This window comes from Lagopus muta, chromosome 2 (assembly GCF_023343835.1).
Source record: "Lagopus muta isolate bLagMut1 chromosome 2, bLagMut1 primary, whole genome shotgun sequence".
Lineage (NCBI taxonomy): Eukaryota > Metazoa > Chordata > Aves > Galliformes > Phasianidae > Lagopus > Lagopus muta.
This window is the reverse complement of record NC_064434.1, coordinates 23129509-23151441: the sequence shown is the minus strand read 5'-3', so window position 1 is coordinate 23151441 and position 21933 is coordinate 23129509. Positions and strand designations below refer to the sequence as shown.

General features: G+C 36.1%; 1 protein-coding gene across 6 annotated transcripts in view; it reads right to left on the bottom strand.

Annotated features, from left to right (window-relative positions):
• Positions 1-1672: 1672 nt before the first annotated feature.
• Positions 1673-21933, bottom strand: part of TINAG (tubulointerstitial nephritis antigen) — a 48126-nt gene continuing 27865 nt past the window's right edge. For 4 of the 6 annotated variants that reach the window (XM_048935976.1, XM_048935974.1, XM_048935975.1 and 1 more), the window contains 3 exons: positions 18263-18368; positions 2962-3007; positions 1673-1893 (listed from right to left, as the gene is read on the bottom strand). In XM_048935976.1, the coding sequence (XP_048791933.1) occupies positions 1783-1893; positions 2962-3007; positions 18263-18368 (263 nt within the window). In that variant the 3' untranslated portion in view covers positions 1673-1782. Of the gene's footprint in view, positions 1894-2961; positions 3008-18262; positions 18369-21722; positions 21802-21933 lie in introns of those variants that run through there. The other 2 variants (XR_007375070.1, XM_048935977.1) reach the window with 2 other exon arrangements.

The following is a 21933-nucleotide window of genomic DNA, read 5'->3' as shown; positions in this document are numbered from 1 at the left end:
CTTCAGTGTAACTGCATTTATATCTTGTCAGAACCCATTTTGATTTTGGATACAATCAGCAAGGAAATAAAAGAGAAATGGGAGTGATTTCCAAGCCAAGCTGGGTGGAGTAAAGACATCAAGTTAATTCTTCTTTCACAGTGCTTAGCTCTTCTAAAACTTCTTGTGTTATAATTTGCTATAGATTTCAAATGATGAAAGTTTTTGTGTCTAAATTCAGTTTATTGTATGACACTAGAGGCCACAGAAGAGAATTGTTCTGCAGCAATATGATACAACATTTTTAAAATAGCTCTTTCAGTAGTGAACCACTACAAGTCAAGTCCCTAGTTTAGTTCAAGAAACATTAATTTAGTGGCAAGGACATCTATTGTATATTACCAACATTAACTGCTCTTGAAGGAAAAGCTATTACGCACCTATGCTGATGATAATGGAAGTCTAGTTCTTCATTTTCTAGAAATGAAAGACTGAGAAATAGTCTATTAAAGACAGAAAGTCGCACTGAATATTTGTTTACTGTAATTTAACGGCAGGATTTTCTCCCCATCTATATAACTTGCCACAGTTGTTTCTTTTGTAGGTAATTTTATGACTGATGATTCAGGTTGGCAAGTGCCCTTTGGAATAATTTAAAAGAGACTAAGAGAGACAGAGATTAGTTCATTTCTTCATATGCCAATAGTGGCAATATCTAAACTTTAAAAAATATACAGGCCGAAGGGCTCTCAAGCCCATCGAGGTCTGTAGCAATGCTGATGAGAGGGGATGTGTGGCAGTAGTAAGGGAGTGTTAGATCTGGAAAGGCCTTTAATTACGAATTACTTGCTGATACACATCTTGCTGGCCGGCTCCAGGAGCCATGTCTGGGCTACAGAGATGGCAGTGGGAACAAACACCAGAATGTCTTTTCTGACCTTTCCTCCAGGGCAGAAAAAATATCCTTCAGGAATAAGAGAACTGAGAGAATGAGAGAACTGGCATTGGTCTGCTTCTGGGTAAAACAATAAGTGGAACACAAGCAGCTGAGGAATTAAGCTTGTCTAGATCTTAATAGGGAAAAATTATCTCTTTTTTTCAGTTTTTCATTCAATTAAACTATTTAAATTGCACATTTTTAATTGCGGTTATGGGAATGGGAATATGTTGTTTCATTAGAAGCAGTTTTTATATTATGTAAAATACATAAACTTTATGAAACCTACAGTAAAAAATTAGTTTCCTGGAAGAGAAAATGATACACAGATACAATTTATGTAAGCTAGAATTGGAAACAGTTGTTCTGTAACAGGATTAGAATTCTAGTTACATTAATTTGTACTTTTTTTTATCTACTACAACCATGAGCAATTCTCTGTGAAGAGCACATCACATTTTTAAGGGGATTTGTGACCACACTATGTATCACAAAGAGATTAACACTACCAATATAACTCCATTTTTTTCAGGCACTGCTGAATCAGTCACCATTAATATAACAAAACAGTGATGAGATGTAAATAATAGGAGACAGAACTTCCCACTCTGTGAGACACCAAGGTCGTCAGTAGTCTTGGAGACAATTTGCTATTTGTACAGAGGAGTGTTTGTACCAGGTGAGACTGTACCACTCTTAGGATAGCTGCAGTGCGTTCAGTCAGGAAGGCCTAACGAACCACAGCAGAAAGAAATATAACATAAGAGATTAATTTTTTATTTGTCTAGAAAGACTCGATGTACAACAGTGGAAGAATAGATACACAAAGCACCATACAGTATAATACTTCAGGTAAAAGGCAGTGGCTATCCCAAAGTAGTTAAAATCAGCTTCTCAATATCACATTCATTTTGTCCACGTAGAATCCTAAAATAGCCATTTTCTCCCCAATACTTTCCCCATGAATTTGCTGCAATCTAAAGAAAAACAAAGAGGAAAAAAAATTAATGGTATTTTAAAATGCAAAATGTGAAGTTTAAAGGTAATCTCATGTGATATTTTTGTCTAATGAAAAAGTTTCTCAGATTCAATGAGAATAAAAATGCATTTTTTCCTTATGTCTACTTGTTTATTCCTTTTTATTTTGATCAAAATTTTAGTTCCAAAGCCAGAGTTAATTATAATGGACTACTATTGCTATTAGACTGTCTGATTTATTGAAGAAGAAACTATTAGGTAATCTAAATATCACCTGGAGGAAGTGGTAATTTAAACAATATTGGTAAACAGTATTGGTCAAAATTCAAATTAATGTTAACCTATTAATATTAGTTTCTTAACATTAATACGTTAACATATGTTGAAGAGACACAAGATATGAAAAATTGGCTTTTAACAAATCAGGTTTCATTCAGATTGTTATTGACATTTAGTTTCTAATGAATTCAGAAGGGTTTGTGCCTGAGATGTCAGTAGAACCAACAACCACAAGCCCTGCCATCAGCTATATGAATTCCAAATTACCTTCTGCTAAGCATCAGAATAATGGTATGAGCTGTTAATCTCAACCAAAATGATAAAATCTGACTGACTTTAAATTAATGAAAGGCTAAGTTTAATTTTTTGCTGACAGCTGGAAGACATTTTGCAATGCTATTTAAATTAATAGCTTGTCTTTTCAGAATATTTTCCCAAATAATATTGACACATATTGTTGAGTTTCATTCTCAGACCTCAAAAAGAAGGACATGTTTATGGACAAAAGTGAATAAGAGTTGTAGGAGAAAACACAGATATAAGTGTAAGGAGATCAGATGAAGTAGGATTTGAAATTGAGGAAGATCACGCTGTAGTTCAAGGGTCAACAGGATAAAACCTTGGCAGAAAGGGGGTAGAATTGTGCAGGAGACTTAAAGGTGAATGGAAAACAACAACAAAAGCAGATACTAAAAGAAAGAATGAAAGAAAAAGAAGGATTTTTTTTAAAATAATTTGTATTTTAGAAATGTCATCTCCTTCTTTGTAACAGAGTACTAAGGACTCACCCAGAACTTCTGTTTTTGTCCATTTTTGCCAGGTAATGATCCCCACCTGTTACAAGAGATGGTACAAGTGAGGCTTCTAATGCATTTGATCATATTTTGCAGCTTTAAACAAGCAACCAGAATAGAAAAGCTAATGATAGTTGCCCTAGTACCAGGGATGAAACAGCTTGACCAAGTGACGCCTCCACCAATGAAAATGAAGGTATTTGTCCTCCTAGCCACAAGTCAAATTGCCAGCAGGGACTAGAAAAACTTCTGAGCACAAGTGTGCCTATAGTGTCTCATTGCAATGATCTAATGTTTTCACTGACAGAATCTCTCCTCTGGAGAGTTTGCCAGCTGAAGTAACCCAACTGTGTAGGAGTATTTAAATTAATGTGAACACATTTCAATTCAGCTTAAGAACCACAGAAACTTTTTTTGTTAAAGATCTCATCTAACACCTTTACAAATGTAGCTGGTAAACTGGGACCAGCTGCTCTCAGCTCAGATTGAATTGCTGACAAACTAATTTGTTTTTCTGCACAGTGAGGGAAATGACATGTAAACCTGATATTTCTCTAACATCTTTCAGGACACGCTAAATGTTGTGGCAATATCCATGAAACCACACAAAGCCTGTCCCCTCCTCTGAGTGACAGGTGTTTTGTAGTTGGAGCTGAATTGCTCAGTGCTCTGAGATGATAAACTTCATTTTGCATGGATATTTGGTAGCAGAAGGTCCAAGGCCATCGTCTGGGTGTAGTTCGATCAGTGAATGCTACATTGCATGCCTTAGGTGCATGCGTATGTTTGCACATCTACTGACTGACTAAGGAACCCTGCTGGCTTTTCCTTAATTTTAAGGTGAATACTTGTTTAGTTGCTGTTCATAGGCCATGATGCTGGTGCCTGCTAAAGGGCACAAATAAAAAGAAAACCAAAGACGTGAACATCTATTACAGTTTTTTTTTCACAGTATAAATGAATCATAAAATGTACGAAATTATCGCACCAGAATCCTTACTAGTATATGACCAAAGTCAAATAATTTGGTGCATTTATGGTGCTCCAATCATTTTGAAAGGCAATTAGCAAAAATACAACAAGAAATCCTATGATGTGGATGGGGAAATCTGAGTTTCAAATCATCTTTGTAAAAAACATCCACAGCAGCATCAATTCCCCTGGGTTAACAGCAATGATCTGTGTGGAATAGCTGTACTTCTACTCAAAGGGGAAAACAAAAAAGCAAAAAAGACAAATTTAAAACCCCAGCTTCCAAATCTTTCAGAGTAACAGTTGATATGAAGAGACACTGAGCAGGATAAGCTCACAGTTTTTCACTGTAGTACCATGACTGTGTCTGAACTAAGAAACCAGGGATCTTTCCACCCTCATTTAAGCCAAGGACCTCAATGTCCTTCTCCTTGACAGAGATTTTGCAGGAAAGATATCCTGCAGCGTGTAACTGCCTCCTCATCCAGACACATGCTCTGCCTGTTGATATTTGCTGTTTCAATTTCCTTCAAATTTCACTGGTTGTATGACCGCAGGTTAGAGGTAAAATTCCACTGTGGCAAGTCATATTGCTTTTGTTTTCCAGACACTGCCAATCATGGGCTCAATGCTATCAGAAAAAAAAGTACAGAAGAATTAGATTAAAATGCTCACTTTGGAAGTAAAAGCTTCGTGGCTAGCATAGAGTTGAAGTCTGGATTACAGTTGTGATCCCAGCTGTAGCTACTACTCACTCAGCGCATGAAATCATAGAAACAATGTTGGTGATAATGACCACTTATTGTATTTGTTGTGTTTAAAAAAAGGTTTCATTATTTTTTTTCCTTATACCACCAGGAGAAAGTTTAGAGATTATTAATAATCTTTGCTATTTATTTGCCTAATGTGCTTTTGATACAATTAGTCATGATCATACATTTATTCATTTATATTCATTTATTCATATCAGATTGAGATTTACTTGTGGCCATTTTACTAAAAAATTACATCAGTTGCAGTTTGAAAGTCCACTATTTGCATCAGTCTTATGGATAGATGAAAATTTCCTTGTATTTTATGTTCTTGTATTCCTAATTCAGTACATTATCACTCTCATTTATCAGAGTGGCATGATGACCAGCTCTTGAGGTATCTCATCTTAAATTTCTGCCACTACATTGCTTTCTAACATGTTGTTTTCTAAAAAATCCCAAATTTGTTTTTATGTTTTGATAGAAATATACTGATTCTCCGAAATGTTCTAGAAGAAAACTTAGACAATAAAATAGAAACAGGTCCTTTTTTTCATCTTTGACAATAATGTAGCAATGAGTTTAATTTCCTGGATTTTATTCTATCTAATTGTATACAAAAAGCAATACTTGATATAAGCTCTCTATCTTACAGTTTAGAAAGAAGAGCTGTTTATTCAGTAATTCATTCCCACGTTGATTCATTTAAGTACTCTAAATAAAAATAAAATATACAATAGTCAAGAAAAGGGACTGTTCTCCCTTATTGGAGCAGTCTGTCTAGTTTTGACTTTCACAGACAAGAAAGACATGAACAGACTGGACCAAAATCATTAGTAACACCCTGAGCTGTTTGGATCTGGAGCACAAGATGTACAAGGAGAGGCTGAAGAAGCTGGCTCAGGAGAGGTTGCTTGGAGGAGATCTTTTTGTTGTCTCCAGTTTTATAAAATGGCAGCACAGAGAAGACAGACAGACTCTCCTGGGGTATGCACAGCCAATAGACAGAAGTTGACAGTCATGGTTTTCAGCAAGAGTAGTTGCAATTGGACATAAACAAAAGAAAGTATTTCACAGCATGAGTCACTAGTAGAATGAGAAGTTGTGGAATATCTGTCTTCAGATACACTCCAAAATTTTGGGACTTAGAAGCCCCAGGAGCTTGAATGAACTCTGAAACTGGTTCTTTGAGCTGAAGGATTGAAGTGAATGACCTTCAGACATCCTTTCTAGCCTAAACTACTTAATAATCTTAGCAATTGGACCTATGTTGGACTTGCTAATCCGCCATTCCATGAATTTATTTTGTATTCGGTATATAGCTCTTGTGTAACAGCTGTATAGCACAGTAGGTTAATAGACTGTGATGAGGCAGGTGATTTTGTCAGTTTTTTAACAGCTGTGGTTAAAGAACAGATGATAATGTTGGTTCATTTTTTACTGTTCAAAACCAGTCTTGAAGTTAATGCATGAATCAGGAGCAGGACTTAGCAGGAAAGGCAGAACAGACTGACAGCTCCACAGATGCTCATCTTTAGTGGCAGCAAACACAGCATGGAGTTCCAGGCCTTTTTGACAAAGCCTTTCCTAAATCTTGGCATGGTTGGTTCAGGCTCATTGTATAGGCTTGCTCAGATTCACCAGTTCTCATTTCTCCCAGGCTAATGTGCTTCTCTCCATCTGAAAAGCACTGAGCTGTAATGTAAACAGCTGTTGTTTTGTGAAATACGCTAGATATATACTGTTCAGTGTTGCAGCATTTTGGGTCCCGTGCCAGTTTGATTTGACATCTTGCCTCTGGGAATGCATGTCAGCTCCAGCTAAGAGCATTTCTGGAGACTTTCTGGCTCATTCATATTTGTATAGCCTTTAAAGATGAAGCAATTATTTCCAAAAACACCTAAGTGAAAGCTATTTCTGCTGTAGTACCTGTAGAAAAGGAGGAAATATTTTCTAACATAGATTTCTCAACTTTCTAAATGAGTCTTCCCAGCAGAAATATTTCATTTAATCTTTTAAATTTCTCCTTTTCTGTTTTCCTGCCTATATTCACGCTTTGGTAGTTTTCATAATTTCAGTCTTACTAATGAAATAAATTCATTCCATATTGTATCCCTTGGTTCTACCTATCACACCTTATGGCAAGCAAGCACAACTTCCACTTTAAGTTTAATTTAAGTTTAGTTTCCTCATAGAAAAATAATCCCTAAGTATCCTTTCTGCTGCAAAGTCAAGTGTCTGAGGGTGAAAGATTCATGATATAAATGAATAATAAATTCAGCTTAATTTTAGCTGCTCTTTTACCTGCTGCTGTAAGTACTGCTTCTTGAAGTATGAACAAAAACTAACGGACAAATTTGTTAAAAAGTAACACAAAATATTCAGAAATCTGAAAAAAAAGTCAGAGGAAATGTGAAACTTGTAAAACTCATAGCCATCCACTGCAATGAATAGAAATTGGATGGTATGTTATTTCAAAAATTCAGAAATCAATCATTTTTCAATAGAGTTTACATTCTATGTGTTGTCATAATTAGACTGAAGTCCGTGTCTTTTACTGTATCTGGTTCGTCACTGAGATGTGACTTCTTTATTTCCTATATATTTTTAAACATACTCAAATTACAAAGGTTTGTTCATCTGCCTAAATGCAGGTGTCTAGGGCCACTTGAGATGCCCTTGGATGCATGAAACATTCTCATGGCAGATGTGACATAGGACCAACAAGAAATCTGTGTTCTTTCAGAAATGTAATCAGGCAGCAACTTCTTTCCACAGCTGCTAGCACCAAATACCCCTGAGGGTACTAACAAATTCACAAGCAGATCGAGCTGAGTTACCCTCCAGGCTCCATTGCCTATGTTGACTATATCACCAGCTCTAAGTTGACAGTTTAGAAATCTAGCACGTCATGTCTACCATCAGAAACATAACTTCAGGTACTCGAATCTCAAGCTGAATCTGGACATATGTGCATATTGAAGTGTGAGCAAAGCAAAGGAAAAGGAAAATATTAGGAAATATATAATGAATAAAGTGTTGAATGGGTATCAACAATCTAATAATGCGCTGTCATAATATAAATACAATTTACAATAATTTTTCATCCTTGTATGCCTTAAATATCTTTTAAAAGAATAATTAAAAAAAAAAAAAAACGACACTCAAAAACCAAACAGTAGTTATGAGAAAAAAAACGCTGCCTGCAGAAATCAAATTTTACCTTGGAATTCCTCAAATCATCAAAACAGATTTATTTTTTAAATAAAGATATTCACTGTTTGGAGAAGCTGACTATCAGCTATCACAGTTGTAGTATAAAATTTCAGATTAAATGAAGAGGAGAATTAAGACACTACAGATGGAAGGACATGGATCCTGTAAATCTTAAAATTAGCAGGTACAATTTAAAAAAAAAAAAAAAACATTTAAAGGGGAGGTAAAATTATCTTAGTAAACAACACAGCAGTTATAACATATATCAGTTTCTCACAACACAGCAAGAATCATAGATAGTACAGTTTGGTTGAAGAAAATTAAGCCAGGAATATTGTGCTAAAAAAGTTGTTAAAACAATTTAGGCTGCATTTTATGTTCCCTCATTGCTTAGAGTATGAGCTGGTTGAGAGACCAACAACAGGCTGGAAAGGAAAATGACACTATCTAACTTTTATTGTGTGAGAGCTGTGCCTTGGAGTTTTAAGCATGGAAGTGAACCCCTTTGTGCTGGGCACTGTACGTGAAAAAATTCAGTACAAGAATAAATCTTGTTGCTATTATCTTCTTTCTGAAAGTAATTTTTAAAGAAAGAACACAAATAGGAATCTATTCATGAGTCTGAGAGGTATCCATATTTTGACTAGAAGTCCAAATCAGTGGGAATTAATGAATGCTAGTCATTTATTTATAGAAATTATGACACTTGTTAGAGTGGTTTGCTGATATAATTTCTCTAGTAGAGTCTATATACAGGTTGCTTTTTTCTGGCAGCTTATTCCTGAAATCCAATGGTTCTTTCAAAAGTCATTTTTCCTGAAGTAGGCTTTTGCAAACTCTATGCTCATTGTTAATGAAATCCTGACCCTCCTGAATGATCAGGTACTTCCCAGTACCTCCTGGGAAGCCTAGACCTTGGATGTTGAAGGGAAAATGATGTCACAGTGAGCAATAAATTAAACATGCAATCTGCTTTAGTTACGTTAACAACGTTAGAAAGGAGATGTAAAAAGCTGGGATTAAATATAGGCAAGGTCATGCACGTTTTCAGTGAAGAGCTATACAGTGTGTGACTGGAGTCCTACATTAAATCTGAGAAGTCACTGCTAGGAATAAGAAAAAGAAGTAAATGATTTTTGCGTGAGGAATGGGAAAAAGAAAAAATAAAAATGCACAGAGACTAACAACCTAGATGTGTGTAGAACTCAAACTCCCTGCAGAAAGAGAAAATTCAGTATCAGATATTAGTGTTTAGATAGAACTGTGGGAGAAAGTCAAGGAAATAAAACACCAAGAAAAAAAAATATATCCTACTAATAAAGTAATGTAAATACCAGAGGAATAGTTCCCAAGGGGAGATGACAGAGACTTTTAAAAGTAACTTAACAGATTTAGAGAGAAATATTACATTTTCTGGAAGATGATCAAAATAATCTAATAGCACTTTTTTTCCCTCTCTTGTTCATGTGATTATTTTAGCTGACATTTACTCTAAATTAACAACATGTTAAATGTGAACAGATGTTGGACCTCATTACCCACAGAGACAAGGAATCTATTAGGCTTATTTTTAACAAAGCTTTAGATCACTGATGTCCAATCCTTCAGTATTTTTTTGAAAAGCTTTCAATACAGCCCTTTACAAAATTTCCATTTTTACTGAGAACAAGAAGGGATTTCAAGGAGTCAAAAAGGAGAAGGTCTGAATGTTACACAAAATTACACAGTAATGAAGTTCTATGTGACAAAACTATTCTGTAAGAAATAGGCTATTTAGTTTTTCCAAACAAAAACTTCACCATCTTCAATGAAAAGTAACCTTGAATAAAAAGAAATAATTTAACCAAATTGCATTCAGTCTTCTTCGGGAGAAAAAATATTTCAGGTTACTCAGGGGAAACCAATTCCAACTTGTCGTGAAAACATAATTTATGCATTCTTTTTAGACAAAAGGATGAGCACATCTAAAAAGAAGGTCTTAAGAGTAAAGGAAAATAATACAAGTCTCTCAACCTATGAATTCATGCAGTTGATTAGAGTAGAGGTCAATGTTTTGCATTAAGCAAAGAGTTAAACTCTTTATGGAAGACAGATGCTCTAGGAACTGGCATTCTGCATCATCTTTCTAACTTCCCACATCCAACAACGTATATCCAGAACAGACTCTTCTGACATACAGACAGTCTCTACCTCACAGTCAAAAATACACGAACAACAAAATGCTATTTTCAACCACTACTTTCATTCTTTCTCAACCGGCTTTAACTCACACTTGCAGTTACCAGTTACACAGTTTGTAGACTCAATTTTGGATTCACTGAAGTCAGTGGCAAAGCCTACCATTTTCTAGAAAAAAGTCAAGATTTATCTCTGTTGCTGCTGTTTTGTTTTTTTTGTTGGTTTGTAATGTTTTGTGGTGTTTTTTTTTCTGGTTGCTGTTTGTTTTCTTCTTTACAGTGTCTCCTCTTTGTCATTATAGAATGCTTGTGCATTGAAAATCAGAACATTCAATAATTCTTTGACTAAAAGGAAGCACAGATAGAAGTCTTTAAAAACAGTATACACAGGAAACTCACATCACAGAGTCCTGAGGGAATTGGCTGACATAGTCACCAAGACACTCTTGATTATATTTGAAAAGTCATGGCAGTCAGACAAAGCCCTGATGACTGGAAAAATGGCAGTATAACATTCATTTTCAAGAAGGATAGAAAGGGTGACCTAGGAAACTACTGACCTGTTAGCCTCACTTCAGTGTCAAGCAATATCATGTAGCAGATCCTCCTGGAAGTTATGCTAAGGCATATAAAAGAGAGGGAGGAGATACGAGATAACCAGCATAGTTTCACCAAGAGTGGGTCCTGCCTGACCAAACTTGTCACTTTTTATGATGGTGTAACTGCATTAACAAACAAGGGAAGAGACACTGGTGTCATCCATCGGGATTTCAATAAGGCCTTTGACATGGTCTCTCATAAAGTCCTTCTCTTCAGATTGGGAAGATATGGATTTAATGGGTGAGATGAGGAACTGGTTGCAAGATTGTACCCAGAGAGTGATGGTCAATGGCACAACGTCTGGATGGAGATTGGTGACAAGTGGTGTTTTCCAGGAGTCAATGCACTGATACTCTTTAATATCTTCATCAGTGACATCAACAGTGGGAGTGCACCCCCAGCAAGTTTGCAGATGACACCAAGCTGTGTGGTGCAGCTGTCACACTTGAGGGACAGCATGTCACACACAGAGACCTAGACAGGCTTGAGCAATAGGCCCAGGAGAATCTCATGAGGTTCAACAGCCTGGGTTGTGGCAACTCTTGCTGTCAGTGCAAAATGAGGGATGTAAGGATGGAACACAGCCCTCCCAAAACTGCCTTGAGGGTACTGGTGGATGGTAAGATGGACATGAGCCAGCAGTGTGCTCTTGCAGCCCAGTAAGCCAACCATACCCTGAGCTGCATCCAAAGAAGAGTGGCCAGAAGGCCAGGAGTTGATATTTCCACTCTACTCTGCACTGGTAAGGCCTCACCTGGAGTGCTGTTTCCGGATGTGGAGTCCTCAGCACAAGAGAGACATGGACCTGTTGGAGCACATTCAGAGTAGGGCCACACAAGTCATCCAAAGGATGGAACACCTCTCTTATGAGAGCAGGTTGAGAGAGCTGGGGCTGTTTAGCCTGGAGAAGAGAAGGCGCTGCAGAAAACTGAGTGTGGACTTGAAATATCTAAAAGGGGGCTATAGGAAGGAAGGATAAGAAGACATGTTATCAGGGTCTGTGGTGGTAGGACAAGGGGAAATGGTTTCAAATTCAAAGAGGGTAGATTTAGACTGGACATAAGAAGTAAGTATTTTACAATAAAAGTGATAAGGCCTGGGAACAGGTTGTCCAGAGAGGTGGTGGAAGCACAGTACATTGGACACATTCAAGGTCAGGCTGGATGAAGCTCTGAGCAACCTGATGTAGCTGTAGGTTCCCCTGGTCATTGCAGAAGAGTTGGACTAGATGACCTTTAAAGGTCTCTTCTAGCTCAAACATTTCTATGATTCTATGAAACACTGTACATATTCTGTTTGTAAGGTTGTAGACTTTACTCATATTTTGTTTTTTTTGCTTTTTCCTTTTTTTCTTCCTTTTTTTCCCCAAATATTTTCATTTCTAATAGCTTCTGCATTCACAAAGATCTTCAGGTCAAATGGGGCAACTAGAAAACCTTTTATAACCTCCAGTGCAATATAAATCCTGTAATTTCTGAAATTATATATGTAAATAAATATCTCTGGCCCTTTCTATCCCTGAAAAAATTATTCGTGATCAAACATGACTTCATGTAGTCCAAATTCATCACATCCAATTTATGGGAAATGAGGTATTTAGATTAGGAAAAAAGACTCTGCAATCAAGACAGAGGTAAAACTTTTGAAGATATATCCTACCCAAATGCCAAACACAGACAATGTTAATAAAATAGACTAATTTCTCTCCTTAATACTAAGTCTTCAATCTAGGCTTTGCTATTTTAGTGTCATCATTTTGATCAAAAAGTAACCTATGAAATTTCTTTAACAAAAAAGACTGCCTTCCCATAGACTAGACCTACAGAGCAGAAGGATACAAAGGTTACTCAGTCCCTCTAATCTATTTTAATACAAAAGCTTTTATTTCATAAGATTCTCACAGTACCTCCTTCTACAGATAAAAAGACAGTGGGCCACAAATACATGCAGTCTGAAACTTTTCATCTAACTCTCCTCCTTGGCCTTGGTCATATAACTGCCATGATACTAACAGACACAATAAAAAGATTCACTGACTAGTGTTCTCTGCCAGAAAAAGTTTTTCAGAAAAGGATTACTGGAACTCAAAACTATGATTTTACACAGACTTCTTAGAACAAGAGCTAAGTGAAATTATCGGTATGTCAGTGGTGAAATTATTCTAAAAATACTACATTAACTAATAGTATGGGAGAAAATCTCATGGATTTAACTGCATAAATCTCCAAATAAAGTTTATCTTTTCCTGATGATCTTGTAATGTATTTTTCTTTGCTGTAAAATATTTTTGAGTATTATTTATTTTTAAAACTATAACGTATTATGTCAATTGTCTGAAATGAAAAGAAAGAAATGAAATGAAAGAAGAAGAAAGGAAATGAACTTATTTCCTATGAAAGAGGGAACTCATCCCAAGGTTTCTTTAGCTGAAAAGAAAATGTGGCTATTGATGGCCTAAAAAGATCTTCTTTGTTGTCACTGATAATCTGAGATGGAATGAGGACAAGTGATAAAGAAAATTGAGAGAAAAAATATATCTGCAAGGTCAAAAACAAAGGTGTCACTAACAGTAGTCACTGGCATCTCTTTCAAGCCTCTAGACTTTGCACTGTGAGTCATTTAAATGTATATTAAAGTGCTGTTGCACTGCCTGAATGTCTCCTCAACACTAAAACACAAGTTTTTGCTTCACGTGTCAATTTTAGAGTGACTGTGCTAAAAAACAATGAATTCAACTCATGCTTTTTCAGGGCGTTGATGTTTCAATTTCATTTATTCGCCTGCAATATTGAATTTAAATCTTCCAGTGGATAAAAATAGAAGGGACATCTCTCAGTATCCTCTTAATAAAGTTCTTTTCCATTCTAAGCATCTTCTAAATATCTGAAAACCTATACTGGTCATGAATCAGTACCTAAGGCTTTTAATAAAACTATACTTGTTCCATACAAGCTTTAAGGTGGCAGTAAGTATATCTGATTGCAGGCAAAGACTTGGGCTTTTTGAAACCCTTCTGAATTTTTCATTCTCAATGGAGAAGCAGATACAATTCTTTGAATGGAAATACACATCAGATATTGTAGCCTATCACGAATGTTGAACAGATAAAGATGAATAAGGATGAGAGAGAATCTGTCTGAACAGGTTGGAAACATTAGTGATGGATTTTTACTTGGGTATACCTGACTTTGAAGAAAGATATATTTGACTGAGGCAGAGCTGCTTAAGCCAACATTCTTCCTCCAAAGTTAATAGATTTTGCCATCCTTACACCATATCCAAATCTGCTTCACTGTTTTCTTTTTCTATAAACACCCCATTTCTCTTCTTTTTCTCAGTGAGATTTAGAAAGCCAAAGATGTAAAAGAATAAGAATAAGAATAAGGAGTAAGAAGTGCACCAGTTTTATAGAGAATATGCTATAGACTGGACTTTGGCAACTCAACTCTAACTCAAAAGTATAGATCTGGGAGGCAAATCTGCTACCAAATTCATTTTTATGTGAATTAAGTCTGTTTTTATTAAGATATCTTGAGGTAAGTGTTCAGTTCCATATATCTTTAGTCACTGATCCTAGTAATTTCAATCATTATTCTATTTAAAATGTGAGTGCAGAAAAAAATGTGAAAATTGCCAAATTCTGAACAGTTTGTCTTCATTAGCTCTTTGTAGTTCTGTTGTGCCTTTTCAGGTAGTTTTCATTCTGGTGTGGTTTTGAGTTGAAATTTAATGCATATATGCACATAAATCCATATACCTGTGTGTGTACATAGACACGAACAAGCATATGACATTTTGAGGATATTATCTTACCATAAACATTATGGACCATTGGTCAGTGAGTTTGTTGCACAAGCTGGCGTTACTTTATGACGTTTTTATAGTGGGATTCATCTAGTCTACCTTAGACATTTTAATGTTAGCTCTGCAAGTCTGACATTATCCCCAGGGGTTCCTTTACAAGTAACAAACAGAAGTTAAAAAAAAAAAACAAACAGCAATTAAACGCACTTAAGGACAGACAGAAAGAGCAGCACAACAGCCATGGATAATAAAGGAAACCATGACTGCCTAGCAGAGATGTAACTTCTAAATTCTACTCATCAAAACTTAAACGTTATGAATTCCAGTCTCTGTTACTCATTTTTTCTACTTACCTCACTGACTGCAGACAAGACACAGAAACTTGAGACATCTTACTTTGTCTGTCAGCATGTCAGTCTTGACTTCAGTCCATTGGAAACTTATTTCACTGTCCACAGAGACCATCTTTACACTCAAACCATCTGCAACCTGCAACACCCTCTGCCTGGCTGCTCCATATTTTTCTTTCTTGTTTCCTCACAGTTTTTTCCCCATGCTTTCCTTGAGCCTGAGGTCATACACTACATACTGGAGATAGATTTTTTTTAGACTTAGAGCTGATTTTATGAAGTAGAAACCTCAAAATGATAGAAAATAGTTAGTTTCAACTTGCATAGTGACAGAATTCAGTCAGCGTATTCAGTTAGACATTTATATGAGCCTGTTTGTGTTAAAAATGGTTTCGCTAAAATTTATATCTATTTTATAGCACTCTGTAGCCTTATACATAGTTGCAAGCATGAGGAGCTTATGGCCCTTTCAAAAGTGTTTTTGAGAGATTTCATATATCAGTTCATTGTGGTCATCCATTACTACAACTGCCTTTTACAAACATTAACTCATTTTTAGGAGTTATAAATTTAAAAATCAGATCACAATGAATATCAGCCTGCATAAAACTGCATATTTTTATCCTAGTGCATCATGTCTCTGCCCCTTTTTCTCTCACAAAAATTCTGTGATGCAAAATGAAAAGAATCATCACAATTTTTAATTCCAGTTCAGCATTCATGAGATTCTCATGAGCTTTTTTTTTCCTATGGAAAAGATTTTGCATTATCTTTTGCTCAAAACCAACAACAAAACATTATGCACACAAAACAAACAAACAAGAACAGAACAAGCTGTTGTAGATCGCAGAGAGCTTGTGTCTGGGCTATGCATTTTACATTCAAATTAGTTCAAAGTGTTGATATGAATGATATGAAAAAGTGACAGCTTCATTCTGAAAGTGTTTGAATCTTTACAAAGCAGTGTTTTAGACCTCATAGTGCTGAGTCACATTTAATCACTGGATTCATCATTGCTAGTAAAATGGTGCCCAGAGAGGTGGTAGATGGGGCTCTGAGTGATCTGATCGAGCTGCAGATGTCCTTGTTTATTACAGGGGAGTTAGAATCATAGAATAATAGAATCACCAAGGTTGGAAAAGACCACTAAGAACATCCAGTCCAACCATCTACCTACCACCTACCACCAGTATTTCTTGCAAAACCATGTCCCACAGCATAACATCTAAAAGTTTCTTGAACAACTCCAGGGTCAGTGACTCCACCACCGCCCTGGGCAGCCCATTCCAGTATCTGACCACACTCTTGGAGAAAAAGTATTTTCTAATGTTCATCCTGAACCTCACCTGGTGCAACTTGAGGCCATTCCGGCTACTCCTTGTATTGGTTATATGGGAGAAGGGCTGACCCCCACCTCACTGCAACCTCTGTTCATATATTTGTAGAGAGCAATAAAGTTTCCCTGAGTATCCTCTTATCCAGACTAAACAATCCCAGCTCTCTCAGATGCTCCTCATAAGGCTTGTGCTCCAGACCTCTCTTCAGTTGGACCAGATAACCTTCAAATGTCCTTTCCAACTTAAACAATTCTCTGATTCCCTGATAAGTTTAAGTACACCTGGTCTTGGGCTCAAACAATCTTCAACTTGTCAAAATTGGATCCAATTTTACAATTAAACAACTCTGCAAATATTTCACGTGGCATAGTCCCAGCAGTCAGAACACTTATACATTAGATGGTGAAAAAAAAGGGACATTCATTACAGTTTTGGATCCATTAGATCAGTTCAGCAATCTTCAACAAAAATTAGAAAGTAAATGTATTTCCCACATATTAAACTCCTAATCAGTCTGATGTTTCTTTGCCTTCTTTTTCTTCTTTTTCATTCACTTTTTTCTCATGTCCTTTGGCATATAAAAACACTTTCTTCCTACTCAGTGTTTTGCACAGACTGGTCCATACAATCCTCTGAGGCTACTGCAGGTCTAAGATGTCCTATTTTTTGCTTATAAATGGCTCCTTGACTGTTTCTTTTTTTGCGACCATCCTATTGGTTATCATTTAAATCAGCAGCTACTTCAGCACATTAATAGTCCTTGTCCCTTGCTCCTCAGCTATCATGTTGTTCCCCTGTGCAATTCTGGTCTAATCACTTTCCCCTGTGATGAGATTCATTAGGTTAGACAACATATTTTTATTTGAGGGAATAGCTATTACCACCCTACACTTGTGCCAAACACAGGAATCCCAACATCTGCACTTACAGCCCCATAGAGACTCATCCCTGAAGTTCCAATTTTCCTGTTTATCAATTTCTCTTCCAGATATACCTTAAATACAATACATATATATATATACCAAACATACAGGATTTCCTTCATAAACCTATTTTCCTAAAGTCCCTGTTTTCCAAAGTCCCTGCCAGTTTCTCTCTTTCATATCTTTGCAATGCTCTCTTCAGGAGCTTTTCCTCTGTTAGTCTTTGAGTCAGGACTTTTTGCAACTCTATAGGCTCGAGGCTGATCCTGCTTAAGTCTGCTGCTTCTGTCTAGCACTAGCAGACACACTCTTGTAATTCCTTGTCAGCAGTTTCCACAACCATTATAATTTCCATACCCTTTGCAAGGGTATCTATATCACAGATACAATAGGCAATTTATTTCCCTACACTTTCTTCTTGAAGAATCATGTCGGAGATACTCTCAGCAATCTTTCTCCAACAAGACTGAATCATTATTTGTTTTATATTCTACATCACCTACAGAATATTTGTTTGAGACTTATCTTCAGCCACTTGTCTGTTTAACTATTCCTTCAGTGATTTATTAAGTGCAACCTTGCATATTCCCTCCATGTTAGAGTAAAAAGCACTCTGATGCATTCTGTAACTCAAGTGCGTGCATTGTTAGATACTTGTCACCTGTTGGCACTGTTCAGCATTTGAGGGGAAATCAACTGATGTATTATTCATATTCTTCTGCAACAGTTTCAGACTGGGTGTGTTCTTCTTATGCACCCCAGATAAAACCAGCAGCACACCTGCAGCAGCTGATTTCTGTTTGGGGTGTGGAGAGCTCAGACTGCTGTGTAAATACAACTGTGCTGGCTAGTTAGGAGGCCACCGGCAGCGTTTACATTTCAGCTTGGATTCTGCTTGGTGACTTGTTCATTTCAGTTCAGGCCACAGCTTCTATCTTTGAAGTCTTAGAACATATGTCAGAGTGGATTAAAAGGCTGTGGGACTACCGCTCATTCCAACGACTTCTAAAATTCTCAGATATACAAAAATGAAACAAACAGAATCTTTCACTGGGAGGTAACAGCGCTACATCTCTGACAACAAAACCGTAAGATTCTAAACTGAGCAGTAATATTTCCTTGCTTTCATGATTAGCATGGAAAAAAGGGTAAAAGAATACTCACCCAAGGAGTTTCACTGAGTGAGTTTTCCATTTGGATCCCTCTTTGTAGGAGTGTCTATAGATTCCTTCTTTGTAAAGGAAAAAATCCTCATAGACTTTCATAATAGCTAAAAAAAAAAAAAAAAAAAAAAAAAAAAGAAAATGGTAGGAAAAATCAGCGCAGTCAGTAAATATTGCTTGTACTCTAGATTGCTCCTTTAATTTTAGCTGTCAGGTTTTGTGTCATACTGCATGAGTGTTCTTTGTAATTACAATAAATTCACTAAATACTCAGAAGTTGCCTCCTTTGAGTAAACCAAGGGAAATATTCCAACACACCTCTCAAAAGTCTCCTGCAAAATTAGTTGGCTTTCCCTGTCCTGGAAACTCCCTATGACAGATCTATTTCAATTTAAAAAAAAAAAAAAAAAAGAAGAAGAAGAAGAAATATCTCCTCCTATGGGCTTATGCAGGTTTTCTAAGTTCTGTACAAATCCAGTCCAATAAGACAAATCTCTTCAGGGTTCATGCATAAAATCCTCAGTTCTGAGAAGCATCTGCATAGTCCAGAGAAGTATTTACCTGCCAATGTATATGCATGTATGTAACATTCTATGAAATATGGCAGAGTGACAAACACTTGCAATTTTTATTTTTTTTTTTTAATTTAAACAGAGTTCATTGGGTAGACTGGAATCTCCTTATGGAAAAATAGATTTTCTATGTCTTTGTTCATTATGACTTTCAAATGAAAGTATTGTAAAACTGTGGATCAAAATACAGTTTGTTAATAACTATGTAAGGCCAACAAGCTGACGAACTGTAAATTTCGTGCAAGAGAATGAATATTACTATCTGCACTTTACATCTTTTCATAGGATTATCACTTGCTTCAATTTTAAGGAAAATATTTTGAGGGTTTTTTTCAGTTCATTCTGCTATGTTAGTTCCATTTGTTTTGTTACTTGCTGGGCTACAAGTTCTAGAGAAAATATTTTCCAGCTTACATTACATAAATAGAAATGTGAATACAGGCTTAATTTCAGTCTGCATTTAGCTTATGATTTTAGCACACTTATATTTGCCTAGAACAGCTCCCCTGTGAAGAAAGGTTGAGCGTACTGGCTCTGTTCAGCCTTGAGAAAAGAAAACTGAGAGAGCATCTGATTAATGTTTATAAGTATCTTAAGTGTGGGAGTCAAATGGAAGTGGCCAACTTCTTTTCAGCAGTCTGTGGGGACAGGACCAGGGGAACGGCCATAAACTGGAGCATAGGAAGTTCCTATAGGAAACCCATAGGGAGCCTGCTTTGCAGGGGCTTAGACTCCGTGGTCTCTTGAGGTCCCTTCCAGCCCCTACAATTCTGTGATTATGTGAAATTGCCACACTGCCTGGAATGTGAGAATTAATGAAACTCAGTTTCTTAAAGTCTTGTGCCTCAGGAATCCTATAACGTACATGTCTCAGTGACAATTTTAATGTGGTTGGAGTAGTAAAACATATGTGCCTTGTATAGATCTGCACTATCCATTGAGTAAGGCAAGCTCATGATGCATTTTTTTATTCATCTGGCATGTTTTCAGATTAATTTCCCCTACATGAATATTGTCAAAAACTTGAAGGAAATAGTCTTTATGACCTCTTGGTCTCTATCAAATTGGCTTGAAACAGAAAGCATTCTCAAATTTTAGGAGGCAGTAAGATGGGAGGAAAAAAAACAGCTCAAAACATGGTCATTTATATAGGTTACATTTACCCAGGAAACCCGGCTGAAAATATACATTGTTAATAATGTCTGTCATGTCCCAAATTTATGCAGATAGAAACACACAGAGAATAAGCAACCATGATGGTAAGTGGCAAGAAATGGGAAGAGTTTTATCAGTTAAATAAGAAAAATAAATTTAATGAATAATGCCAGAGCTTCTGCCCGAGCTGTCTGCAGAATGAGAGCTCACAGTTATTGATAGCAACAGTCCAAGTGGAAAATAGCACAAACTTTACCCTTGTCTTCTAGCTGCAAGGTCAGGACTCAACAAAATTTCCCTGCAAAGGTTTACCCCTTCCTATCGCAGGTTCTCCAGTGTATAAATCTGGGAATTCCTGTGATTATCCCTGTATCAGTAATATCAAGGTCTGTTTGTTCAATTTCAGTGAACAATTTATTCTGTATCAGCACCTCTAAATCAAAAGTATGTTCTTGGCTCGTTGAAGAACTATCATATCTATCATACTGAAATGAAATACAACATTTGAAATATATTTGCAAAGTAACTTCAACCTATATGAGAAAATTTCAGCTGGTTGTGTATTACATGTACATAAGTGGAATATGTATATATTCTGTATATGTAGATCTGTATATAATTGTATATATATATTTGCATATATGCATATATATTTATTCATACCTACTTTAAAAGCCTGCATATTAATCAGGAGCTGTGTTCATTAAGTGTACAGTAGATAGAAAGGTGATAATTCGAAGTCAAGCACTGAGATATTTTTATTTTTGCAGAGACCTTGTCCTGATATGGACTGTGACTTGGAAGGGATCTCACTTTTCCAGCCAGCTGTGTGCCATCCCACATCAAAGCAACCATGCATTTTCCAAAATGAAAGAATTAATGATTAATGAATTGGAAGAGGCACTAATTTTTGTGCCTCACTGTAGTTTATGCATAAACTACCTTAGTCATGCTGAGCTGTCAGATCCTTGCATAAACACAGCAGATTCATTCTACTATGGATTCATCCTACTATGGATTCCACTGAATACAATTCTTAAATTAGAATCCATGTATCTTAGACATATAAAGATACAAAACCCAAAAATGTAGTAGCTATCAGAGAAAAAAAAGTGTAGCACAGTACATTAATGCAGGTTAGTGCTTTCTCTAAATCTGTGGGAGTATATGTAATTTTCCGTTATTTCCAAGATCATGATAAGTAAAATTACAAATTTCTTGTATTGCCAATGTGTTTTTAGCTTTGATTTTGAGAGCAGCTAACATTACAGAAGAGATTCTTATCCTATGTCAGCACTATATAGGAGTATGTCATAAAATCCATTAAACAAAAACTATGCGCAGTATTTGATTGTCTACTGGAAAATTTTCAAAGCATTAGTAAAACTACACAACGTTTATTTCAAAGTTAATTTTAAAAGAAACTAGAATTTCATCATCTGCACTTCAAACTGCTAATTGTTCTGCTCACCACATAAAACAATGATGTTTGCCAGAGAGAAGCTGTCATTCAAACTCGAAAGCTGTATAGGAGAAAGTTTTTAACTATATTCCTACACCCACTTTTTCAGAATTGTTAAGAATATATGTATCCTTCATAATATTGAATGTGCACAAAGAAAACAAAATTATTAATCGTTAAACAAGATGATTTTCATCATCTTGGAAGGTTTTTGAAAATTATCCAGCTATTAAATATTACTCATTACATTAGATAAGATTGGTCATAAGTACTTTGTAAGATCTTGAGGAATGACAAGTGAAGGAAAATGGAAAATCATTTTCAGTAGCTGAAGATCACTTTCAGGATGTTCTGAAAAAAAAATGCATGATATCGTTTTAAAGTTAGAATCATATCCTGATTGCATTTGTATTATGGGAAGATAGAATAAGAACAGTGACAAACTATTAGATCAGTAACAGATACTGATTTACAGATAATAAA